The sequence below is a fragment of the Onychomys torridus genome, chromosome 20, assembly GCF_903995425.1.
Source record: "Onychomys torridus chromosome 20, mOncTor1.1, whole genome shotgun sequence".
In the NCBI taxonomy this organism is placed as follows: domain Eukaryota; kingdom Metazoa; phylum Chordata; class Mammalia; order Rodentia; family Cricetidae; genus Onychomys; species Onychomys torridus.
The window spans coordinates 46,583,022-46,610,410 of NC_050462.1; the positions used below are offsets into that span (position 1 = coordinate 46,583,022).

The window sequence follows — 27,389 nt, forward strand, 5'->3', positions numbered from 1 at the left end:
ACGATTACCCCAGGCTAATGGATTTTCTGTTGCTGTAACAAGGTAGTGGGGGAAACCAGCTTATGCCTAGCATAGTGTCATACACAGTAGTAGTGCTAGAGATGTGGAAGCAGGAGGATCAGGTGTTTAAGACTATCCTTGGCTGTATACCAAGTTTGAGACCAGCCTATGGTATAGGAAACTGTCAAAAGGGTAACATTGAATGAAGAAATGCCGATTTTGTTCAGCTTCAAACATACTGTTGCAAGGCTGAGTGTGAGGACAGAAGCAAGTGGAACAAAACTCGCCTAATAAGGCTAAAGAGCAAAAGAGGGATCCTGATGTGTTTCTGAAGTTTACATATCAGTAGGGACTAAGCCTTCGACCTGGGAGCTTTTAGGGTTAATCAGGATTTATTTCAAGCACTGAGCTTGGTGGAGAATCTCCAAGTTGGAGACCAGCCTTGTCTACAAAGTGAGTTCCAGGACAGCCAGGACTGTTACAAGAAACCTTGTCTCCAAAAGAAAAAACAAAACCAAGTCTTGCTAGGTGGAAGTGTCACACACCTTTGATCTCAGCACTCAGGAGGCAGAGGCAGGCAGATCTCTTGAGTTTGGGCCAGCAAAGGCTACACAAAGAAACCCTGTCCCAAAAAAAGTCTCGGCTCAGTCCCATTTAAAAGGGTTTGGGGAAAACTAGCTTTTTGTTGTTTGTAGAACTAAATTTAAACACCTTAAATATGTGGTGGTACTTGTCACATAAGTCCTGAACTTCTAACCTTCTCCTCCATCCTCCATATACACTGTCTCCTAAACTCAACGCATGGAACTTTCCAGGAATTACTTTCCAATTTTTATTTTACGTGTGAGTGTTTTGCCTGCATGCATGTCTGTGCACCACTTGCATGCAGTGCCTGGGGAGATCTTAAGAGAATGTCTGATCTCCTGGACCGGGCCGGAGTTACAGATGGTTAGGAAACTGAATCTAGATTCTCTGAATGAGCAGGTGAGTAACTGTCTAACTTGCAGTTTCTTGAAAATAGCACTGAATTTGCTTTACACCTATCCAGTGCTCTTCCTTTTTGGTTTTTTGAGGCTGGCTTCAAACTCAATATGACCTTCTTTGCATCTGTCAGCTTTCTTTTGTAGTCTCTGGCTTCTTTAATCCTGTAACATTCTATAGTGTGATCTGAGAGTTAATATCAAAATTAAGATTGGGAAAAAGGAGCTGGACAGTGGTGGCGCTCTGGGAGGCAGAGGCAGGTGGAGTTCCAGGCCAGTCTGGTCTACAGAGTGAATTCCAGAACAGCCAGAGCTACACAGAGAAATCCTGCCTGGAAGGCAAGGGGATGAGGGGTGTCTGTCTGTCTGTCTGTCTGTCTGTCTGTCTGTCTCGTTTGCCATCAAACAAGAAAATTAGTGCTATTTGGCACATTGTAGCCAAATAAAATCCACATAGCTTGTGAGCTTGTTACTTAGCAAACACTGGCATTGTGTGAAGACAAAACCATGCCCATATGTGTTTCTGGCATAACAGACTGACAACACCAACTTTTTGGTTATGTGAATTGTCAATTTTTGAAAGTATGTTGGGAGGGGTAGTGTCTAAATTTTTTTAAGTGTGACAGTATGTTAATCACATATGTCTGGTGCCTAAAGAGGCCACAAAAAGTCGTTGGATTCACTGGAACTAGAGTTGCAGCATGTGAGATGTTGGGAAACAAACATGGGTCCCAGGAGCAGCAAGTGATCTTACCAGGAACCGTCTCTCTAGCCCCTCGTTTATTCTGATGCAGGCTTTCACTGTAGTCTATAATGACCTGGATCTTAACTGTACCTCAGACTCGAGATTCTCCCTCTTAAACCTTCACAGTACAACTGTAGAGGTTTGAGCCACCATACTTCACAGGTTTTGTCTTTTGGGGAGTTTCACTTTGTAAAGCCAGGCTGGCCTCCAAGTCCCAGCACACCTGTCTGTGTATGTGTTCCTGTGAGTACTGTGTGTATCTGCATGTGCATGGAAGCCAGATTGGTGTTAAGGGTCTTCCTCAGTTGTTCTCCAGCTCATTGGTCTTTTTTGAAGTGGTTCCAATAGCCTTGGCTGGCCTGGAAGAGGCTGTGTACTGAGACCAGGCTGACCTCAAACTGCCTCCCAAATACTCGCAAATACCATGCCCAGTGGTTTACTTTTGAGACAGGGTCTCCCACTGAACCTGAAAAAATTTGGCTTAGAATAGCTTGTCATCATCCCAGGGATCCTTCTGTTACTAGGACCGGGGTTACAGATGGACACTCCTTCATCTGCGGGTTGTTTTATTTTTTCGAAACAGGGTTTCTATGTAACATTGCGCCTTTCCTAGAATAAGCTTTGGAGACCAGGCTGGCCTTGAATTCACAGAGATCTGCCTGCCTCTGCCTCCCAAGTGCTGGGATTAAAGGTGTTAGACACCACCGCCTGGCTAAGTCTTCGTTCTTTTTTTTTTTTTTTTTTAAGATTTATTTATTATGTACACAGTGTTCTGTCTGCACATATCCCTGCAGGCCAAAAGAGGGTGCCAGATCTCACTACAGATGGTTGTGAGCCACCATGTGGTTGCTGGGAATTGAACTCAGGACCTTTGGAAGAGCAAACAGTGCTCTTAACCTCTGAGCCATCTCTCCAGCCACCAAGTCTTCATTCCTAATGTGGCAAGCGCTTTACCACCAGAGCCTTCTCAGCTGCCTTATAGGTATACATATACTCTTAAAGGTGATGTTTGAGGTATGGGCGGTTTGTTCGGGTGTTGGATTATGGGAAGAACTGAAAGCATCCCCGTGGTGTCATTTCATCAAGAGCAAGGCCAGATTTGACTTCTCTACTTCACTTTCCTGTCTCACTCTGGCCGTGTATGAGTCTGAGTGAGTCTCTGCCTGAAGACTTGAAGTCTGTGTATCTTTGACAAAGGGCTTGCTTTGCTCTTTGTTTTTATTTTGTTTAAATAGAACAGAAAGCATCACTGGGGCAGGACTGAAGGCTATTTTTACAAACATCTTTAACAGCGTTTAACAAGGGGTTGAGTAACTAACTCCAACTGACCAAGATAACTAATCCTATGAAGCAGTATCTGAATAATGGTCTCAGCATGTGTGGTGGACATTCATTTTATAAAGCAGCTTCCAATCTATTCACTGTTTTCAGCACATGACTATCACAGCATGCATGTGCTTATAAATTACTCATAGAATAGGGACAGAGAAGAGTATATAAATTTAAGATTAAAACTATGCATTAGCTTAGGTTGTAAAAGTTGACTACATAGGAAATCCAAGGCAAGCAAGGTTGGTTGCTACACTGTTCTCTTAAGGGTAAGTTACAATAGCAGTCTTAAGTCTTAATTAAGTGACCTCAAGGTGCATTACTAAGTATGGCTGTAAGGACCAGCAAAAGTTCCAGTCTCAGGATATTTTTATAATTATGCATTGCTGCAAAGATAATGTATACTACCTTGCAAGAAGAGTAATTTTTTCATTTTTCAATATTTTTTCTTTGTTTAAACTTTTTAAAGCCTCTTCCTCTAGAAATATTGCTAGTGGTGGGCCCATATTTATAGACCTTAGAATTACCAAATCAAACTTTAGAACATGAGAAAGCTCAAACAAGGCACAGTAGTTTACCTTTCCATTACCGTATACTAAATTGTAAGAAAATAAAGACAAAGTGCAAGAGAAAACACAGTAAGGCCTGTGTTTGAGTCTTGACCTTGACCCAATCAGAAATTGAGTTGTCAGTACATTTGCAAGACAATCCTGTTACAACTTGCGTCACATCGCTAATGGTTGAGGCTACAGGTAAAGGCTTGTGAAGTCTAATGTGAAATCCATTGAGATGGGGATGGGAAAGACAGAGAAATGACCAAAGCAATAGGATAGAGGAATAGTGTGTTACGGACTGCCATGCAGTGGACCTGTATCTTCCAAAGTGTCTCACAAGAGACAGTTGTTTCAAAAGAACTTTTGATAAGGGGAACTCCCAGAAATTTGGGGTTGAATTCTTCTGAATGTTACCTTCTAGTCTGTTATTTTATTTTCAATTCGTCTGTATTTTGTTACCAAGTTATTCAACTGCAATTAGCCTAATGTTAAGCACCACCATTGTTTAGCCTGCTTTGTAACTCTTTTGTGGTACTGGGCATTGAACCTAGAGCATCACACACGCTACACTAGCACTCTCCTTAGAGGCACCATAATGCTAACCTTTTTATAACTCAGAGAGGGGTCTGTCCAGGCTGATTCTGGGCTTGCCAGTTAGTCCAGGCAGACTCTGAACTTGAGATTCACTGGCCTCAGCCTGTGATTACAGGCCTGTACTACCTGTGACCTACCTGGTTAAATTTTTGTTTAGTCCAGGCTGGCCTTAAAACTTGCTTAGCTGAGGATGGCCTTGAATGCCTGATCCACCACCCCTAGTGCCAGAATTACAGTCACAGGCAGGTACCATGCTCTTGTTTCCTTAAGCTTAACTTTAATAATTTTTAATAATTTCCCTACACTTTGGGGTCCATATGCGGGCCAGAGGTTAGCAAACTACTGCTTACAGACCAAATCTAACTCACCTGCCATCAGTTCTTATCCAATCAGAGTAATGAGTGACATTTTTAATGGTCAGGAAGATAGGTAACTCATGCTTGTAATCCCAGCACTTGGGAGACAGAGGCAGGCAGATCTTTGAGGCCAACCTGATCTACACAGTGAGTTACAGGACAGTTAGAGGGCTACATAGACCCTGTCTCGAGGAAAACAAAAAACTAGGAATACAACTCAACTGTGTAAGGGGTTTGTTAGCATGTATAAGATGCTGTTCAATACCCAGTACAAAAAATATAATGTATTTCAAGCTGGTGATGTTTAGTCCAGTATTAGAATGTTTGGCTAGCATATACAAGGTCCCTGGTTCAAGCCAGGCAGTGATGGTGCACACTTTTAATCTCAGCATTTGGGTGGCAGAGCCAAGCAGATCTCAGTCTGAGGCCAGCCTGATCTACAGAGTGAGTTCCAGAACAGCCAGGGCTACACAGACAAACACTGTCTCAAAAAACCGAAGTCCCTGGTCTTCAGGAAGCTCTGAGTCTGGAAGAAAAGACCTTCACTGGTGTTGGGACTGTTGACTTCCACCTGGTGTGGCTGCCGTGGTCTTACTGCGAGATGAATAGGTTTGGTGAGGTTTGGTGGAATCTTCGAGGGACTGGGAATTTAGTTATTTCAGAAAACAGCACCCGCCCTTCCTCTGGAAGTGGGGATCCATGCTGTGCTGAAGGCCCAACCAAGTGGATTCAGTTGAGCAGTGGAGAGAGCCTGCCTAGTCCCTGAGTTTAATTTCCTGCACAAAAAAGAAAAGTCTGGATTTTTGTTTTCTCCAGGATCTCATCATGTAGCCAAACTCACCAGGTACCTGATGAGCATCCTGCTCCTTTCACTGCCCATGGGCTGGGGTTGTCCATGCTCAGCTTACCATGAGGGTGGTGGTTTCTGTTTTGGATGGTAATCCTGTTTTGTAGGATTATATGGGTGTTTTAATCTGCATGTATGTCTGTGTACCACTTGTATTCCTGGTGCCCTCAGAGTCTAGAAGAGGGTATTGGATCCCTAGAACTGGAGTTACAGATGTGGATGTTGGGGATTGAACCTGGCTCCTATGGAAGAGCAGAGTGCTCTTAACTGTTGTGCCGTCCGTCTCTCCAGGTCCCAAAATTCCATTTCAAACAGTACAATATATTATGCCTAGAAATCCCGTGTTCACTTGGTAACATACAAGGTTGTTTAATTCACAGTTCAGCATCCTTGAGTAGCTTGATTGAAGCTGGGCACGGTGGTGCACTTTGTTTGTTTTTGTGTTTGTGTTTTTTCCAGACAGGGTTTCTCTGTGTTGTTTTGGTGTCTGTCCTGGAACTCGCTCTGTAGACTAGGCTGGCCTCAAACTCACAGAGATCCGCCTGCCTCTGCCTCCCAGCAGGCGTGCGCCCCCACCGCCCGGCCAGTGGTGGACATCTTTAATCCCAGCACTTAGGAGGCAGGAGGAATCTCTGAATTTGAGAACAGCCTGTTCCCGAGTTCCAGGACAGCTAGGACTACACAGAAAAAACTTGTCTCAAAAGAAATCAATGTGTGTGTGCACATTATAGAGATAATCTTTATTAAACACAGCCTCATTGACATACATGTTGTCTTCACAATACTAGAGCAGCAGAGTTGAAAGAAGAAATCTTGACACAGTCTTATAGCCCAAGTAGGTTTCATACTTGCAATGTAGCCAAGGCTGGCCCTGAGCCTCTCCTCCTCCTCCCTCCACCTCTTGAATGCTGGAATTACAGGTTTATGCCACTACACATACAGCAAAAGCAGAACTTCTTGAATTTTTGCCAATGATCACAGAACAAATTTTTATACAACCTGGGTATGTATGTAAGTATATAAAAAGTAATACAAATTAAACAATGATTAATCAATTTTTTTGAAAGTTCTTTGTTATACACATAATTTTACAGCTTATAAAGATGAAGGAAATCTTACATACTAATGAGATGCTATGCTTATTTCAAATGAAGAAATCTTGGGTGCTGGAGAGTGCTCAGGCCTTAAGAACACACACTGCTGTAGTAGAGAGCCTGCTTTTAGTTTTGAGCACATTGGGCACCTCGTACTTGCCTGTAACTACAACTTTAGGGGATGTGACACACTCTTCTGGCCTCTGAAAGTAACTGTACTCATGCATACATATTCTTTTCGTGGGAGGTGGAGGCAAGGTCTCCTTATACAGACCTAGCTGTCCTTGAACTTACTATGTAGACCAGGGTGGTCCTGAACTCTCAGAGATCTGCCTCTGCCTCCTATGTTCTGGGATTAAAGGCATACACCACTACACTTGGAAAAATTCATTTAATTTTAAAAACCATTTTATGTGGCTGGAGATGGCGCAGTAGTTAAGAGCGGTTGCTGCCCTGGTACCCACACTCTTAACTTTCTGTAACTCCAGGTTCCGGGGGGTCCTATGCCCTCTTGTCCTCCACAGACATTGCATTCACATGGTGCACACAGATACATGAATGCAGGCAAGTCACCCACACACGTAATTTTTTCATTCATATGTATGTGGGTCTGTGTCTGTTGTGTGTGAGAAAGAGAGTAAGTTTATATGTGTTAGTGTCCACAGAGATGGCATGCATCCTATCTTCTGGAGCTGAAGTTACAGGTGGTTATGAGATGTTTGCCACGGGGTTGGGAACTGAAGTTGAGACCTTTGTAAGGGCCATATATGCTCTTAACTGCTGAGCCAGCTCTCCAACCCCCTCCTCAATGGTAGTTTTAAAAACTGAATATTCTGCTGGGCAGTGGTGGCCCATGCCCTTAATCCCAGCACTTGGGAGGCATTGGCAAGTGCTTCGGATCTTAAGGAAGAGCAGACAGTCAAGTCTTTTCTCTTTTGGGGTGTAGTAGTAGTAGTAGCAGCGCCATGGACTGAACACAGGATTCACCATGCTAGGCAAGTACTCTATACCACTGAGCTGCATCCCAGAGGCAGGGTCTCTCTTAAAGCCCTGATACACAAACCAGACTGGCCTAGAATTCAGAGGTCCACCTGCCTCTGCCCCTGGACAAATGTTGGGATTAAAAGCATGGAGCCATGACCTCTTATTACATTTTGAGGGAGCTGGAGAGATGGTTCAGCAGTTAGAGCACTGGGTGCTCTTCTCAAAAAGCCAGGTTCTATTCCCAGAGCCTACATGGTTCACAACTCCGGTTCATAACCCCAGTTCTAGATCTGCCCTCTTTTGACCTCCATGTGGGTGGGCATCAGGCACACACGTGGTATACATATTGGCAAAATACTTAACCTCAGGAAAAAAATTAAAAATTGAAATTTTGAAGCAGGGAAGTTACCCAGATTGTCTTCAAGCAATATGCCACCCAGACTGGCCTGAGGGTTGCCCCAGATTCCTCAACTGAGATTCCAAGCCTGTGCCACTATACTGGACCATTTTCTTTTCCGATGGGTGGTATGATTCTCAGAATCAGTATTTCAGTTACCTTGCACTCGGGAAACAGATCAGGATTACACGGTCAACATCACCTAAGACTCTGGGCTTAGTGACACCAATAGCATTAAAATGAAAAGGCTTGTAATCCCAGCACATCAGGATTACCCTAAATTTGAAGCCAGCCAGTACTGCATAGTGAGTGTAGGCCAGCCTGAAGGACAAAACACAAAGACGTTCTTATCTGTTTATATCCCCTTTCGCCGTAGTGAGCCTAACGCCCCATTTTGCAGATCTGAATACAGCTTTCATTGCACAGCGCGGGTAACACTTCACTTGGTCCCCTTCAAGCTGCGGCTCTTCCCAAATGGCTTACACTCTCCTGAAACCTCTCGTGCCCTAAATAGTGGTTCGCTGGTCCACCTCTGCCCTCATCCGCCCGCTTCTCACCAGCAAATAACTGCTCTCGGCTACGAGGGTCTGAAAACAGCCCCCAAAGGGGGGTTCGCCGAGGCAGCCCCTCACTCAAGGCCGCGCGTCCCCACCACCCGGGACTGGAACCTCAACACTCGGGAGGCCGAGGCGGCAGAGGCGCCGCGGGTTCGAGGCCAGCCTGGGCTGGAGTGCGAGCCCCGTTCTCAAACCAACATGTCCACCGAGACGTCCTTCTGGAGACTGTCTCCTCGGGGCCCGGTTCCCACCCCTTGGCCAGCCCGGCCGTTTCGCGGGGAGAGCGCCCAGGGCGCGTGCTCGGGCGGTTGGCGGCCAACGGCCTGCTAACGCGAGAGGCGAGCACGGGAAGACGGCGCGAACAAGGCCCGCGGCGGGCGGGCGGGCGGGCGGGCGGGCGGGGCGGGCTCGGGAAGCATCGCGAAGGAGCCGGAGGCCCCGCCCCTTCCGTAGAGATCTCTAGAAAGCCGCGCAGGAGCCTGGAAACAGCGACTGCGCAGGCGCGGCGGCCGGGCCCGGGCATTTTGCTGCGTCACCAGCCGCCGCCCGGCCTCACCACCCCTCGCACGCACGCACGCACGCACGCTCCTTCTCCGTGCTCGCGCCCCTTTGCCTACACTTTCCTCCGCTCCCGGGCCGAGGGAGCCGCTCTGCGCGCGGTGCATTCTGGGCATCGAGGTCGAGCCCGCCGCTGCCGTCGCCTTCGGGGAGCGAGAAGAGGCCGCGACCGGGCAGAAGACGCCGGAGTCGCCGCCGCCGCCGCCGCCGGAGAGGAGTCGCCGCGCCCGCCGCCAGCGAGGCCCGCCCACCCGTTCGCCTGGCCCCCGGCCCCGTTCACCATGTGAGTGCGACATGCCGCCCAGGGAAGGTCGTCCGGGAGCGAGGCCGCGCCGGGAAGCCCGGCGGCCGGGAAACGGCCCCCGGCCCTCCCCCACGCGGCCCCGCGCCGCCCTTCTCCCCCGGCCGGTGGCCGTGCTGCCGTGCGGTGGGAGGTCCCGCGTCCTTGTTCCGGTTACCGTTGGCGGGCGGAGGACATCTTTTTTTCCTCCAGATGTCCGCTCCCTCCTCCAGCCCGTGTCCCGGAGCCCTCGCGCCGGCAGCCCCGCGCTCCCCCGATGGGCCTGGCCGACTCGGAACTCCGGGCGCTCGGCCGTAGGCCCCGAACTCGCGTGTGCGCGGCGCGGCGGAGCCCGGACCAGGCCCGGGGCTGGAGCCGGCGGGCGCCCCGGGAAGCCCTCCACGCGGCCCTCCGCCCTCGGCCGCACGCTCTGCTAGGCAACGGGGTGGCCGTGCCGTCCCCCCACCAAACTTCCCGTTCCCGCGGTCGCTCGGGGCCTGCCAGGCTGCTTCCTGACGCGAGTAGAAGCGCCTGGGGCAGGTAGTTCTGCACGGGTCCGGTCACAGCACGCTTGGGGACTCGGCCTTAACTAACTTTGGGTGGCACCTCGTTAGTTAGGTCCGTCCGTGCGAGGATGACCGCCTGACTGCCCGGAAGACCTCAGATTTGTTCCTGTGGGGGTGGTTGTCGATTGTTGAAGCCTAGCTCTGTGATAAAGGGACCTTGGGGGTTTTAACCTGTTGAGAATTCTTGACCCCGTTTTTCCAGGCCCTGCCTTCTCAGGAAAACTTTTCAGATGCGAGAACCGAGTCCCAGTATTTGGTGGTGGTGTGAGTGGGTGCGATGCACAGCCGTCAGAGTTAGCTGTGGGTCGTGGTTGGAAGGAAACTAGATTCTAACAATCGTACAGGTGTGAGGACTTGCTTGAATATTGTATGGCTAGAACTCAACGGGTGCAAAGCAACATACCCTAGAGCTGGTTGGTGGCTGAGAACAGGCCCTAGAAGAAGGCATGTGGTGCTCGGAAATATGGAAAGAAGTTTGTTTGCCTGTGTGAGTGACCGCTCCTGAAGGCGAAAGGAAAGCCTGTGTGTGGGAAGGTCTCTTCCATCCTGTGGGGATTGATTCAAGTTGTCAGGGTGGCAGTGGGTGCCTTAACTTGTTGAGCCAACTCCCCAGCACCGATTTTTTTATTTTCGAGGTGTTATGGATAGAACCCTGTGTTAGGTTCTAGGGCTCTATCGCCTGAGCTATGTTCCAGTGCCACATTTTGGCTTAAGACAAATTAATGTAAAACGTTTATTTCCTTTTTGATATTTAATATACCAAACAGATTGAACATCTGTAAGGAGAATATGAATTGCTAGGTAAAACGTAATCAATTTAATAGATGAACATAGCCAAACAAAACACTTTTTCATCCAAAAGTACCAATTTAGGAGCTGCAAAGGTAGTTCAGTGCTTTAACAGCGTTGGCTTCTCGTGCAGAGGACCCAGTTCTATTACCAGTACCCGCATGGTGCCTCACAACCATCCATAACTTCAGTTTTAGCGATGTGGTCCACATATGCAGGCAAGCATTCATGCACATAAAGTCAAAAAACACTTTTCAAGCACTGTGTTTAAAATGACTTTTTGAAACATTTTCTGTAGGTAATAAGTGTAAATAATGAACATTGCAGGTAACAGTAACATTCTACCCATTCTCTAATTGTAGTGCTGTTACCTTCAAAGGTAATGTTTTTGTTTACCACTACCCCACCCCCCCCCCCCACCCGGGTTTCTCTGTGTAGATCAGGCTGGCCTCAAACTTAGAGAGATCTGCCTGTCTCTGCCTCTCAAGTGCTGGGATTGAAGGCGTGTGCTACTACTACCCAGCATAAATTTTTCCTTTTAAGATTTTGTTTTTATTTGGACCAGAGAGGTGGCTCAGATTGAGTGGTTGCTGTTCTTGGAGAGGACCTGGGTTCAGCTCCCATCACCATGCGGTGGCTCACAATCTTCTGTAACTCCAGGTTCAGGGGACCCAGTGCCCTTTTCTGACCTCTGTGGGCACCAGGCATCATGTGGCACATACATATATACAAAATACTAGTACAACTGAGATGTGTGTGTGTGTGTGTGTGTGTGTGTGTATATTTTTTTTTTCTTTTTTTAGCTGAGGATCGAACCCAGGGCCTTGCGCTTGCTAGGCAGCGCTCTACCACTGAGCTAAATCCCCAACCCCCTTAATTAATTTATTTATTTTTGTTTTTCTGAGGCAGGGTTTCTCTGTAATTTTGGTGCCTGTCCTGGATATCACTCTGTAGACCAGACTGGTCTCGAACTCAAGTGCTGGGATTAAAGGCATGAGCCGCCGCCAGCTGGCAAAAATAAATATTTTTAAAATTACATTATTTTTTATTATGTCTTTATGGATGTGTACATTCTAATGCAGGTTCCTGCAGAGGTGTTAAGATCTGAATAGAGGCAGTTTTGGGCCACCCAACCTGGGTGTGTGAGTGTTTTGCTGTACGTATATGTCTGTACCACCTGCTGGCAGCACTTCCAAAGGCCAGAATAGTGTTGGATTACCTGGAACTAGATGGAGTTACAGATGGTTGTGAACCACATATAGCTGTTGAGGTGTTATTTGTTTTGGGGGTTTTTTGTTTTGTTTTGTTTTGTTTTGTTTTGTTTTAAAGGCTTTTTGAGTTGGGTCAATGAGGCCCTAGGTGGTCTGCAGTCCACTACTATGGGGCTACCCTTGAATGCTTAATCTCTCTTCTGCCTCTACCTCCCAAGTACTGAAACTAGAGGTGGTACACACCATTAAGATAAAGGCCAGCCAGGCCTACATATGCACATAACTTTTTATTTTGTTTATTGTTATTTGGTGGGTGTTTTTTCCCCTCCCTCAGGACAAGGTTTCTCTGTGTAGACCAGACTGTCCGGAACTCACTGTAGACCACACTGGCCTCTAACTCCGGGGATCTGCCTGTCTGTCTCTGCTTCCAAGTTCTGGGATTAAGGATGTGTGCTACCTCACTTTATTTAAAGCTTGAACCATTATGCACATTTTGAATCAATCACATACCTGATGTTGTTTTTGTCTTGAGGAGCAGCCATTGCTCTTTGAGAGGATCTGGGGTTAATTCTTAGAAGGCCCCCCCCCCCCCATGGCGGCTGGTGTAATCCAGCACCCTCTCTGGGCCCTCTGGCCTCCAATACCAGGCATATAAGCAATGTCCTTAGGTACATATAGCCAACACACACACACAATAAATATGAACTCCTTAGAAGATAAAAATGTTCAATATATGCCATTTTGGAAACATCAAGGCATTTATGTAACTAATATGACTTAGAGTTCTAAAGTGAAAATTGAAAAAAAATCTGGCTAATTTGTTGATGTCTGCTGTGAATAAGCTTATTCTTTGAGACAGGGTCTCACTGTGTAGCCCTGACTATGCTAGAACTATAGACCAGGCTGGCCTTCAGCTCCCCAGTGCTGGGATTAAAGTTATATACCTATTTATTTACTCCCAAAATAAAATCTTCAGCCTTCTGAACTTAAACAATGAGCGTGTCCTATAATAAGTGTCTCGTAAGTTTGAAAAGAGTAACTGGTGGCCTTTGTTCAGTGTTGATTTCCTAACCACTGTATCCTGGCAACTGATGGTTTTCCTTTTTTTTTTTTTTTTTTTCTTTCTCTTGTTGAGTTAGACTTTTAACTGGAAGGCATAGAAACAGTGACAAAAACTGCTGGATTGTTACTCCTATTGCTAAATTAATTACTCTGATAAATTGCATTTTCTGTTGTAAAAATTTGGGGCCCTGGAAATCATTTGGGGGCCTTGAATAGTCACTGGTTATCCTTGCCCCCTCAGGAAAACTCTAGAGCAGATTGTGGGGCTTTAGGGTTTTTAGGTGGGTCTCACTGTCTGCCAGGCTGAAGTGGAACTTGTGATCCTTCCACCCCAGGTGTGAGATGACAAGCATGTGCCACCATACCCAGCTCTGTAAGTTCTTAAATGGAGAATTGCTGTGTTATGTTTTGCTGTCAAGATAGAAAGAACCTAGGGCTTCATTCACCCATGCTGGGCAAAGCTCTTCCAGTGAACTGTAGCCCCAGCCCTGTTAGTTATTGTAAGGATTGATGGGGGGTTTTTGGAGGCAGTGGCAGCAGGTTGGGTGGGTATCACTCTGTAGACCATACCAGCCGTGAACTCAGAGATTCCCCTGGCTCTGCCTCCTGGATGCTGGGATTAAAGCTATGTGCCACCACTGGTCCAGCCCCCTTTTTAAAATAAATCACAGGAACTACTGGCACCCAGCTTCCAGAAGCTAGAACTTGATAGAAAATGGGGATATGGTACAGTTGAATCTACTCCAACTACTGTGTATATTTAGGTTAGTTTTTCTCTCTTGAGACAGGTTTCACTGGGTAGACCAGGCAGGCTTCAAATGGAGATCATCCTGCCTCTGCCTCTAGAGTGCTGGGATTACCAGTGTGCATCACTGTAGCCAGCTAACTCCCTTCTTTCCCTTCAGCGCTGCTGGCCTGGCTCTGCTGCTGTCTTCTCCCCATGTTGGGTTACAGGCGTGCTCCACTGTGCCTGGCTATCCACAGCAGAGCTTTGGTGTCTCTCTCCTCATTACAAACTGACACAGATAAAACAGTTTTGTTTTCATTCTGTGAACTCCTGATCCTTCTACCTCCACATGAGCACTGTCCATGGGAAGGTAGAGGCAGGAGGTTTGTTGCAGTTGAATGCCATCCAAGCCTGCATAGTTAAGACTCCCTCGGGAGTGGTGGTGCACACCTTTAATCCCAGCACTCGGGAGGCAGAGGCAGGCGGATCTCTCTGAGTTCGACGCCAGCCTGGTCTACAGAGTGAGATCCAGGACAGGCTCCAAAACTACACAAAAAAATCTTGTCTTGAGGGGGGGGGGAGACTCTCTCAAGGGAATAAGGTGTGGAGGTGAAGCAAGTGTGAGACATCTGGCCACCTCCCACCCCCATACACACATGTGCATATATACTACATACAAACATACACAGTTTTTGTGCAATATTGATGCGTGGCCTTTAATGGTACAGAGAATGTAGACCAGGCTGTCCTGAAACTTGTAGTGATCCTCTACCTCGTAATTAAAAAGTGCTATGACTACAGTGTAAGCCACCACCACCTGGCTCAAGGTTGAGTGGGATTGTCCTCTCCTGTTGCATCTCCAGAACAATTCCCAGCACTACCTTCCAGTAAAAATTTAATGATAAAGCTCTGATGTGCTTTGGCTATAGGGCATGATTACATGAGATGCTTTTGATAGTTAGGGTTGGGCCTGAGGTCTGCCTGAGGTCTTGTTACTCTGTAGCACATCTTCAGTCAAATTCCCTATGCCCCATGTTAAGCCTATTGAAAAGTATATTGGGGGGAGGGTTGAAAAATAGTTAGCAGGTCTGGGAGATGGGCCAGCAGTTAAAAGCGTGTACTAGCTGGGCAAGGTGGAGCACACCCTCAATCACAGTTCTTAAGAGGCAGAGCCAGGCAGTTCTCTGAGTTGGGGGCCAGCGTGGCCTACATAGTTTCCGGACAGCCAGGGCTATGTAGAGACCTTGTCTCAAAAACAAAAAACCCCACTAAACTAAAAGCACTTAACTGCTCTTGGAGAGATTTGATAGTTCCCAGCATCCACATGGAGGCTCACAACCTTCTAAAACTCTAGTTGAAAGGGATCCATCTGACTTTTGTAGGCAAAAAGTCATACATGAACCTTTAACTGTGTGTGTGTGTGTGAGTGTGTGTGAGTGTGAGGGGGGGGAGCGCGAGCGTGCGCGAGCTGTGTTTATCTTGGAAAGTATAGAAAAGCATCGCCAAACCAGTATGTATTTATATATAAAGTACCTTCGATATATCTGTGAATTATTTGGTTTAGGACTGTTAGTTACAGTTTGGTCAGATCTTTAACTAGAAAACACTATGGCTTCCCCTTGAGCTGAGTCAGCCTCTTAGCTCACCTAATACTGGAGAGAAACTGCAGGGTGAGACCTTAACATTAAACAAATTTGTTGCTTTTGATTGTTTTTATTTTCTAAGAAGGGGTTCTCTCTCACTTGCTAGCTCCCTGAGTCTTCTCAGGCACATCTCCTCTCCCCTGCAATGGCACAGTCGGGAGGAGAGCCCACTTTATAATTGCACTTTCGCTCTTAGCTCAACCATAGCCTCAGCTCCTAGGCAGGGAGCAGGTGGACAGTAGAGCCCTGTCCCCAGGTCAGTCGTTTGTTTGTTTTAATGAGGTAAAGCACTACACTGGATCCTCATGGACCTGTTATTTGATGGTATTATTCAGGGTTCTCTAGCAGAAGAGAACCAATTCAGTGAGTGTGTAACAAGGGGATTGATTGGCTTGCCTTCCATGGTGCTATGTCAGCCGAACAGTTCGACAATGGCTGACTTACCCAGAGAAATCGGAAGCTGGTAGCTGCTTCTAGTCCCTCCAGTCTGGTGCTGAGAGCCTGGAGGAGGGCCAAAGAGCTGCTGCTCCTCTTAGTCCACTTGGGAAGGGTGAAGCAGCAGCGGCGGCAGGGCGGGTGAACTTGCCACAGAGGTGCAGCCAGCCCATGATTACTTAGGACGTGTCTCCCCACTTCAAATAATTTATTTGATCAAGAAAATTCATAGGAATGCCTATTGTAGTTGATTTAGAATCCAAGATTATTTGGAGTCACTTTTTTTGTCCCCAGCGGACTTTATTTTCAATTTAAGCAGTTTTCTAAAGTTAAGCAAAGGACTCTTGGGTAATAATGGTGAGCTGTAGCTATTAGTCTTCGCTGAACAAGCAAGTTTGTTACAACTTTTATTGTTGGTGGGTGGGCATGCATGTGGAGGGATGTGTCTTAGAGTCCTGGTTTCCATCTTTATGTAAGTTCTGGGAATTGAAGTCGGGTTGCCAGGCTTGTGTGGCAAATACCTTTACTTGGCTGCTGAGTATCTCACCAGGGCAAGGTAGACTTTGTTTTCTTTTATTTATTGGTTGGTTGGTTGGGTTTTCTGGGTGGGGTTTTGCTGTGTAGCCCTAGCTGTCCTGGAACTGGCTCTGAAGACTAGGCTGGCCTCTTGCCTGCCTCTACCTCCTGAGTGCTGGGATTAAAGGTGTGTGCCACCAGGCATGGCAAACAGCACCGACTGGACTGCTCCAAAGGGAAAAAGCATTCCATACAAAAATGAATTCATCTTACTTAAAATACTTGTAGTGCTTGGGTTCAAACCTAGGGGCTTGCCTGTACTAGGCAAATGCTCTAACACTGAACTAACTACTAACTCATGCCATTGCGGGGACAATAGTTGAGAAAGGATCCTACTCCAAAGCCTGGGTTTACCTGCACTCAATAGTTTTCCTACATTCGCCTGCCAAGTGCTGGGATTATAGACATAAGCCACCACGCTCAGCTAGTTTTAATTTTTCTTTATTGCTAAAAATTTCTAGTGTGTTCTTAGCAACAGTGGCCTCTAAGATCTATCCTGCTGAGGACAGCAGGTTTGGTGGACTGCTTTGGCCCTTTTCCAAGTCTCTGAATAAAGTGTTTGGCCAACCACCACCACCCCATTTTTCCCCCATTGTAGAAAAACTCTAGATACTGTGCTTGGTGGTGTGTGCCTTTAATCCCTGCAAAGGCAGGCAGATCTCAGTGAGTTCGAGGACAGCCTAGGCTACATAGTGAGACCCTGTCTCAAAAGAAAGAGAAAAGTTCTAAGCCAGGGCTGGAGCAATGTCTCAGTGGTTCAGAGTCCCCACCGTTCCTGGAAGGCCCAGAGTGTGGTTTCTAGCATCTGTATCTGGTGGTTCACAAGTGCTTGTAACTCCAGCTTTTCTGACCTCTACGGGTACTTGTGTGCAGGTGCATATAAATAACACTAACTAAACCCTGTCTTGAAAACAAAACAAGAATGAAATCTCTTCAATTGAATGTGAATGGTGTGCACCTGCAATTCCATCATTCAGGAGGCAGGGACAAGTGTTAGTGCAGGCCAGCCTGCACTTAAACAGCAGGACGCTGTCATAAAACAAACAAAACCCCAAGGGCAGGGATACAGTTAGTGAAGAAAGGTACCACTGCACGTGTTCAAGTTAAGACGACTCGCAGTTTTCACACCCAAGTGGGTCCTGAGAGCCACCTCAAGTGGTGGAGCTTGGCTTTTTTATCTTTTTTGTATGAATGTTTTGCCTACTGATCTTGGATGGTTGTGAGCTGCCGTGTAGGTGCTAGGAATTGAACTCAGTCCTCTACAACAGTGAGTAACCAATGCTCTTAGCCACTGTGCCATCTCTCCAGCCCTTGCTCTTGTTCTGTGAAACAAGAGCTTAGTGTGTAGTCCAAGCTGCTCTAGAATTCCCGGTCCTCTTACCTTAAATCTCCTGAGTTCTGGATGACAAAACAGCACACTACAACACTCTGCGTTTTTCATTTCTCTTGTTCAGGGGTTTAGTGCATAAAACCCTGACCTTGTAAATACTAGGCTAAAATTATGCCACTGGCTACACCCTGTTACTTCTAAATTTGAAATGTTGAAATCAGGATTGTAAGCTACTACTACATTTATCTCTTTATAATTAAATCTGTACATCTTAGTTTTAGTGATAATGGTTTAAAAGATCATCGCCTAGTGATTGACAGGGAATTAAACATTAAGATTTTGGCTTTTAAAATCCCTGTTAACACTGCTGAGTGTCTGTGAAGGAAAAGGTGGTTGGTTTTTAAAAACTATTTTCTGTCTTACAATGATACTAAAAAGATACTTGGCATTATGTGGGTAGGCAAGGAAAAATGAGGTGTTCGAGGCCAACATGGGCTATGTGAAACCCACCTCCCAAAATAAAATCCCTATTACGAGAGTATGTCCTCCTGAAATTAGTTTGTTGGAGCCCTTGAAATGTAGGGTAAATGTAAAACAACTTTAAAATGTGATGGAGTAGAGAAATACATGTTAAATGTAAAGCCAAAAGTATTCAATTCCTGCTTGAATTTATCATTTTTTTTTTCTATTTATAGGCAGCCTGCTTCTGCGAAGTGGTACGATCGAAGGGACTATGTATTCATTGAATTTTGTGTTGAAGACAGTAAAGATGTTAATGTAAACTTTGAAAAATCCAAACTTACTTTCAGGTAATTTATTTGCCTTTTGTCTTGGGGAGGGTGACTGTTGCTGTGATGAAACACCATGACCCGAAGCAGCTTGGGGAGGAAGGATTTATTGGGCTTAGGCACCTACTGTTCATTATCAAAGGAAGTCAGGGCAGGAACCTGGAGGCAGGAGTTGATGCAGAGGCCATTGAGGGGTGCTGTTTACTGACTTGCTTCACATGGCTCTTTCAGCCTGCTTTCTTATGAAACCCAGTATCACCAGCCCAGGGATGACCCCATCCATGATGGGCTGGGCCCTCTCCTATCAATCACTAATAGAGAAAATGCCTTACAGACTTGCCTACAGCCCAGTCTTAGGGAAGCATTTTCTCATTTGAGGCTCCCTTGTCTCAGATGACTCTAGTTTGTCAAATTAAAAAAACTAGCCAGCACACCTTTTTACATCAGTGTTACCCAAAGCTTATTTCAGATAACTGAGTAACTTATGCTTTTTTTCTTTTGCTTATCTATTGTTTAAAGAAGCTGATTTGAATCTCTCTCTCTTTTTTTTAGTTGTCTTGGTGGAAGTGATAATTTTAAGCATTTAAATGAAATTGATCTTTTTCACTGTATTGATCCAAATGTAAGTAGTATTAATGCTTTATTCTGATTTAAGTTTTGAGGAAATGGGAATGCTGATAGTAAATATTAAGTCTTCACATGACAAAATAGAGACTGCTATATATTTTAAAACCTTCCTTCTGCGTGGTTTTATTGTCGCTGGACTGATGACATCACCTTTGACGCCTGTCTTTAAATCTGAAATTTTTAGCGCCTGAGAGCCTGAGGAAAGAACCAGATAGGTGGCTTGTGCCTATAAGGTGAATTTTCAGGAAGCTGAGGTGCAGGACAGCTTTGCCTACATAGAAAAGCCGAAGGAAAGAAGCAAAGCTTAATGTAGAGGGGCACATAAAAACTGTTAGCACTCAGGCCGATTAAGGAGGGTCTTGAGTTCAAGACAAGTCAGGCTGCACAGTAACAGCCAAATTATGGAAATACAGCTCTAATAGAACACTTCCCTGGTATGTTTTAAGATCCTAGGTTTGATCTCTAACAATACAAAAAAGTAGGGAGAAGTTGAAAGGAGCAGGTATTTACCGAGATAATAGAGAGGTAAAATGGTGTGATGATTCTCTGGTTTCAGGATTCCAAGCATAAAAGAACGGACAGATCAATTTTATGTTGTTTGCGGAAAGGAGAATCTGGCCAGTCGTGGCCTAGGTTAACAAAGGAGAGGGCAAAGGTGGGTGCTAATTTTCTGTGCTTGAGAAGTAAAAAATGTTTTAATGAAACGATTTTGTTGTTTTTGTTTTTTGAGACAGGGTTTTTCTGTGTCGTCTTCACAGAAGTGTAAAAGCTGGTGCCCTACCTGGCACTCTCACCAGCTGTCATGAAATAAGTCCCTGGTTGATGACAATTTCTTACATTCAAGAGACATAGGCTTTTGCATCAGGCATGGTGGCACATTTGAGGCTAAAACAGTAATGTTGTGAAATTTAGACCAGCTTGCCCGAGTGTCTTAGTGTTAGTTACTATGATGAAACCCCATAGGAAGCAACTTGGAGGGTTATTTGGTTTACACTTCCATATCCATAGTCCCATCACTGAAGAAAGTCAGGACAGGAACTCAAAGCAGAACCTGGAGGCAGGAGCTGATGCAGAGGCCATGGATGGTGCTGTTCACTGCTTTCTTAAGGAGCCCACCAGCCTAGGGATTACTCTACCCCACCGTGGACTGGACCCTCCCCCATCAATCACTAATTAAAATGTTATACAGGGTTGCCTACAGCAGCCTGCTTTTACAGAGGCAGTTTTTCAATTGTCATCTCTCAGGGACTCTAACCTGGGTTGAGATGACATAAAATAGCCAGAGCCTGTCCTTTTTTAGGGATGGGCTTGGTGCTTTGTGTCTACAAGATCCTGAGTTTACTGTTGGACACAGAAGAGTTTGACCCAGGCATGGTGGTTCATGCAGAGGCAGGAGAATTGTGAGTTCAGGACCACCATGGGCCATAGAAGTTAAGACTGTCTAAAACGGGAAAAGGGAGAGAAATTTTGCAGAGGAAAAGTTTTTATCGTAGGGGAGCAAAGCTTGGTGTCACTTAAAGTTCATGGAATTGGAGACTGGCTGCTAGAGTGACTTACTGGTAAATAGGAAAAGGTGATTGCTGCCAAGCCTGAAGACTGAGTTTGAGTCTAAGAACTCATGTGGTAGGAGAGAACTACTGACTCCAAGTTGTTGTCTTACCCTCTTGCTCCTCCACACATACAAATGTCTTAGGAGTGCCATGTGTGTGGTGCTTATCCCGGTATGTAAGAGGCAGAGGCAGGAGGATTTCTATGAATTTAAGCCAGCTAGGGCTTCATAGTAAGGTCTGGTCGAGAATGGAAACAGTGGCACTAAGGATGTAGCTCCGTTGGCAGAGTGCCAGAGCGCACACAGAGCTACAAGTTGGTGCAGCCTGGTGGCGTGTCTTGTAATCCATGTCTCCAGAGGGTCAGTAGTTCCAAGGTTAGCCTTTGTAAGTTTAATAGTTCCAGATATCAGACAATGCTTCTTACCAATGACTGTTTTTGTATAAAAGGAAAGTTAAATGATTCATGGACTTGTTACTAACTTGTGCTAATTTTATGTCCCCTTAGTGGTTCTAAGTTCAAAAAACTTAACATAGGGTGATGTTTTTGTTGATCTGTAGCTTAATTGGCTCAGTGTGGACTTCAACAATTGGAAAGATTGGGAGGATGATTCAGATGAAGACATGTCCAATTTTGACCGTTTCTCTGAGGTAAGTTCTCTTAGTGATGTCCTCTACCCTGTTCCCATAATACTGCTCTATATAGTGATTTTAATGTGTAAGGATAGTCTTTGCCTGCATATGTGTCTGTGCACCGTCAGGGAACCTGGTGTCCTCGGAGGTCCAAAGACCGTGTCAAAAGTCCCAGGAAATGGAGTTACAGGGGTTATGAGCCACTGTGTGGTTACTAGAAGTCACCCTGGTCTTCTGCAAGAGCAACAAGTGTTCTCAACTAGCCTTTTAAAATTATTTTTAAAGCTTAGTATTATGGGGACCTATGAGATTACTCCATGTCATGTGTTAATAAATGTAATTTTAAAAAACTAATGTACCGAAATTAAAATATGAATGATGTGGTGCTGGAGAGATGGCTCATTGGTTAAGAGCACTGGCTGCTCTTCCAGAGGACCTAGGTTCAGTTCCCAGCACCCACATACATGGTCGTCACAGCTGCTTATAACTCCATTCCTAGAGGATCCTAATGGTCCTCTGGTCTCTTCAGACACCAGGCTTACATATGCTGCACAAACATACATGCAGACAAAACACCCATATATACAAAATATCAAAAATACAATCAACTTTCCTTTTAAAAAAGTACAGTTTAGTCCCAACACTCAGGAGGCAGAGCCAGGCGGATCTCTGAGTTTGAGGCCAGCCTGGGCTACCAAGTGACTTCCAGGAAAGGTGCAAAGCTACACAGAGAAACCCTGTCTCAAACCACACACACACACACCCCAAAAAAGAAAAGTACAGTTTCTCAGTCCAGTACAAGTAGTTGTGCCAGTCCAATGTTGGAACCATTTAGGAGCATGAATTCAGCAGTTGCACTATACTTTGAACCGTATAATACAAATTCACCTTTTTGTTGTTTTCAAGACAGGGTTTCTCTGTGTAGCTTTGGTGCCTGTCCTAAAACTTGCTCTGTAGACCAGACTGGCTTTGAACTCAGAAATCTGCCTGCTTCTGCCTCCCAAGTGCTGGAATTAAAGGCATGCGCCACCACTGCCCAGCCAAATAATAGTTCTTGTTTCTCATGCAGAAGGCCTAGGTTGTGCTTAATGGTAGCACAACCGTCCATAACTCCAATTATGTGTATGAATGTTGGCTTGCTTATGTATCTATCTGCCTACGGAGTGCAGAAAATTTATTGGTGGTTAGGATACACCATGTGGGTGCCAGGAAATAACCTGGGTCCTCTGCAAGAGCAACAAGTGTTCTTAACCACTGAGCCATCTCTTCGGCCCCCCTAAAAAGAATTTTTAAAAAGAAATAAACAAGAGCATCTTGGTGAGTTGTTGACACTGAAGTGTGTGCAAAGATATTTTTTGTTTGTTTGCAAAATCAAGAAGAGGACAGGTTAGTGGCCCATCTCTTTCTTTAATACCAGCACTCAGGAGGCAGAAACAAGAGCATCTCTGTCAGTTCAAGGCCAGCCTACCTAGTGAGACTTATCTCCAAGAAAAAAACCAAACAAACAAAAAAAGAGGCAAGGAGACATAGGTAAACAGAGAAAGACTTTTGTTTTGTTTTTTTGTGACAGGGTTTCTCTGTAGTCCTGCCTGCTCACTTTGTAGACCAAGCTGGCTTTGAACTCACAGAAATCACCTGCCTCTGCCTCCCAAGCACTGGGATTAAAGGTGTGCACTACCACTGCCTGGCTCAGAAAAGGGCTTTTATGTGTTTTGTAAAATGTTACAAATACATTACTATGATCAAAGTGGGAAATATTTGTTAGTTATGTGTAAACTAAGAAAAGAAGGAATGTGGTGCAGTTGGTAAATGCTTACTCAGCTTGCATGAATCCCCTATTCATTCTCCATCCCCAGAATTTTGTGAAGCCAGGAGTGATAGCAGATATGGTAAGTGAAGACAGGGTCAGGAAGTTCAAGGTCATCCTCAGCTCATAGTAAGGTTAAGGCCAGCCTAGTCTACACCAGATTATCTGAAAATTAAAATTCGGGGCTAAATTTCCAACTTCATGTGCTAACTGCTTACTTAAGCATCTCATGGGAAGAGGACAACAACACCTCTTCCTCTTGTTGTGGATTTAAAGTGGGTCCACCACTACCCATCTTTGTTGTGACATGTTTTTTGTTTTTTAATCAGATCTCACTGCATTACCCTGTCTGGCCCACAATGCACTGTGTAGCAGGCAGGCTGTATGTGAGAGCTTATTTTGCATGTGTGTTCACATGCATACCTGTCCTGAAAAGGTCAGAAAAGGGCATGAACCCCCTTAAACTGGAGTTTGCTGTTTATCAGTAGTTGTGGGCTACCATGTGTGTTCTGAGACTGAAACTCAGGCCCTCTTTGAGATCAACAAGCACTCTTAACCACTGAGCCATCTCTCCAGACCAAGACCGTTTTCAGCTACCAAATGAATTCTATTGGTGGTGTTTTCGTTGTGCTGGTGTTACTTGTTCGTTTTTCCTTTACCTCCAGAGATAACTATATCCTGCTATAAAGAAGGATTTTTCTTCTTTCCTTCCTTTCTATGTGGGTAACATAAAGATGTCAAGAGTCCCCTGGGATTGTGAATCATTTGGGTATTAAATACGGTGCTGGGTCCTCTGCAAGAGCAGTACATGGTCTTAACCACTGAGCCATGTGGGGTTTTTGTTTGTTTGTTTGTTTGTTTGTTTGTTTGTTTTTGAGACCTTAGGATCTTAGGCTTGCTTGCCTTTTATCTCAATTTGTAGTTGAGAATGACCTTGAACTTGTAAAGTCTGCCACCAAGTTCTTGGACCGCCCCTTGTTTTCAGGAAAGAAGTAGTTTCTTTTGCATTCATTGGTGGGAACCTGTGACAGACTGAAGGGTTGTATCTGGAATGTGCAACCTATTAGGCTTTTAAACATTTTAAATACTATTTTTTTATGCTTCATATAGATGATGGATCACATGGGTGGTGATGAGGATGTAGATTTACCAGAAGTAGATGGAGCAGATGATGTAAGTATACGAATCCTCTTTTCTATTTCCTAATAGTAAAAGGCAGTTCATTTACAGATGGTCTTGCATGTTCAGTGAATCCCCCTGCAAGTGTGTACTCACATCCATATGCCAGCACTGGGGATCTTGTGAGTTCAAGGCTAGCCTGGTCTACAGACCTAATTCTGGGACAGCCAGAGCTGTTACACACAGAAACGCTGTCTTGAAAAACCAAAAAAGAAAAGAAAAGAAAAAGAAAATGATTGTCTTACCAAGGATATAAATAGGATTTAAAACCAGGTCAGAGACTATAGTAATAAAAGGATGTGACTGCATTAAGAGGAGCTCATATTGGACTATTAGACATTCTTTCCTCAATATTCTGTTAACATCTTAACACAAAGTTATTTATGTAGTTGGGAGAATTCTCAACTTCAGCATATAGAATTAGAATTCATTTTTTGTTGTCTTTGTATTGAGTCATTTTTTCCCTTTAATTGAATGGCAAGATACTGTAACAAGGGGGAGAACTGAGGGTGAGCTCAATTCCAAGCAAGAAGTACACGATGCTTTGTACAGAAAGAGGTTTTCTGTTGCACAGTCATTCACTTCATGAAAATAAATGAATCAATTATCATTAAGTTTCTGGGTACCATGTGACTATTTGCTACTGAAGTAAAAAATACAATCTTAGGGTTTAAAAAGAATGTGTAATCAACTTGGTAACTTTTTAAACATTTCTTCTACAGGATTCACAAGACAGTGATGATGAAAGTAAGTGAATGGTTTGGGGGTGGAAAAGACCATACCTATTGTTTCTACACAAGGTCTCTCTGTGTAGCCCTGGCTGTCCTGGAACTAGTCCAGGCTGGCCTCTCCACCACCTCCCAGCACCTTTCTATGTTTTGCCTGCATGTGTGTCTGTGCACTATGTATAGCTAGCTGGTAGCTGGGGGGACAAAAGAGACTCAGAGCCAATTGTGAGCCACCGTATAGGTGCTGGCAGTCTCTCCAGCCTCAAGAGCATAATTTTCAAATTTGGCATGGAATAGAATTGGCTTATTAAGAAAGAAGAAGACAGAAAAACCCTGTCTCAAAAAACCAAAGGGGGGGGAGGGCATTCCCAAAAATGGAATGGGCTAATGAACTAAGGAAGGAGCCTTTAGAAAGCCTTGTTGTGGTTCTCAGAGATGATTTCCTCTTTAACATTTGCTCTGTTCATAAGGGCATACAGGGAGGGCACACACAAGTGCTTACCAGGAGCTTTCAGTTCTGCCAGCTACTTCTCTACTGAGACGGTAGATTCTCAGATTCTCTTGTAGACCTTGCTGACTGTTTCTAAACTCCTTTCAGAAATGCCAGATCTGGAGTAAGGAATGTTGTCATCGCCTGGATTTTGAGAAAGAAATAACTTCTGCAAGATTTCGTAATTGAGAAAATTCCTGAGTTGATAGCTCTAAAGGCAGATGCTGTATTTGCCTCCTTTAACCCATTTTTCAACCTTTTTTTTTTTTTTTTTTTTTTTTTCAAAGGCTTCACTAAGGGTTGATAATGTACCATTGTATGGGGCAATTTAAGTCAGCTAAGGCAATATCCTTATGCATGAACATTTCCCAGGATTCCATGAAGCAGTTGAGATCCTAGGCAACTGACACAGCAGCTCTGATGAATAAACACATTTTACTGAAGTCTTCTTTCTATAACAGTTACTTACATGTTAGGAAGCTCTCAGCTTAGGGAAGAGAACTAGTTTTAGATCCTAGACCATGGCCTTGAAGGGGCTGAAACAAATTGGCCGATATCCTAACCTGATACCCTGCCATTCTTCCAGTGTACCTTTCAGAATTATTCCACTAAAGTTTATTTTTCAAGAAATGTACTTTACATTATTGTATGTGATCACTTGTCAGTGTTGAGGTGTATTTTAGCTAAAACTAGTGAATGCCCTAACTTAGATGGTTCTTGAAGCCTATACATTTGGTATTGTTTGGCCCTTAAGCTTTTACATCTCTTAGCATGGAGGACAAAGGAAGCTGTACATTGTTGCTTGAGAGTCTGTACATTTTAGACCAGATTTGTATTTGCATTGTCAGTATGGCAAATGAGTGGAAAATGTTAATACACTATTGGATTTTTTTTTTTATTTCCTGTTTTGATTTCAGCTTATGCCCTGGCTGGAAAACCTCAATTTATGTTCATGACAGTGGGGATTTTTTTAAATGTCTACATTCTTTCTAATAAACTGTTGGAAGATTTCTTGGCTCTCCTCCTAAGTGTCTGGTTTGCTGTAATTTCATGTATTTACCACTTACTGGAATGGAGTTCTTATTTTTTTGAGGGAAAACTTGGGACTGCTCCTGTTTGAAAAAGAGGCTTGCTATATTGTCACAGGGAACCCTTTAAAGTGGATCTGTAATGGAGACCTGTAGATGCACTGTGCAGCACCTGGAACAGTGTTGTGACTTGATTGAAATAAAACGCAATGTGGTGTCCTCCTGTACATCCTTCAGTTCCTGCGTTTGAGCAGTGTTCCTCCCCAGCTTCTGGAGTCTGTCCAGCAGGAGAATGCTCTGTGTCTCGGTAACCTGTGCTATTCGGGTTGTTTCAGACAATGTTGAATGAATGCTAAAGTGCAAAGATTGATTCCTTGATGATTTCTGTGTGTACATAGCTCAGAAGTTGACCAGTTAGAGAACAGCAGATGAAGATTTGGAGAGGTGGCTCAGGTGGTTACAAAATGAAACTTCATCTTGGGGTGTGTCACACACAGCACATTACTATAGGCCAGAGAACTACCTGGTGTTGATTCTTTCACCGTAGGGATCCTGGAGCTCACACTCAGTTTGGCAGACTGGGTTACAGGCATCTTTGCCCTCTGAACTATCTTAAAAATTTAGGGCTGGAGAGATGGCTCAGCTGTTAAGAGCACTGGCTGCTCTTCCAGAGCACCCGGGTTCAATTCCTAGCAACCACATGGCGGCTCACAGCTGTCTGTCGCTCCAGTATTAGGGAATCTGACACTCTCACACCAATGCACATAAAGTAAAATTATTTTTTAAAAATTTATTTTAAAAACAAACTCACCACCACCACCTTTTAAAGACCTTTTCTTTGTATGTGTCTACCTGCCGTTGTATGTATGCTCCATGTAAAGACTGGCTTGATGATGCATACCTCTGATGCCAGCACTATGGCAAGCAGGGACGGGTGTCATCTCTGAG

General features: G+C 44.8%; 1 protein-coding gene across 1 annotated transcript; it reads left to right on the top strand.

Moving 5' to 3' along the window:
• Positions 1 to 8,961: 8,961 nt before the first annotated feature.
• Ptges3 (prostaglandin E synthase 3) lies at positions 8,962 to 26,668 on the top strand. Its single transcript, XM_036170165.1, has 8 exons — positions 8,962 to 9,278; positions 18,310 to 18,423; positions 18,955 to 19,024; positions 19,586 to 19,684; positions 21,138 to 21,227; positions 24,127 to 24,189; positions 24,918 to 24,942; positions 25,522 to 26,668. Coding segments are annotated over exons 1-8 (483 nt in total). The 5' UTR covers positions 8,962 to 9,276; the 3' UTR covers positions 25,542 to 26,668.
• Positions 26,669 to 27,389: the final 721 nt, after the last annotated feature.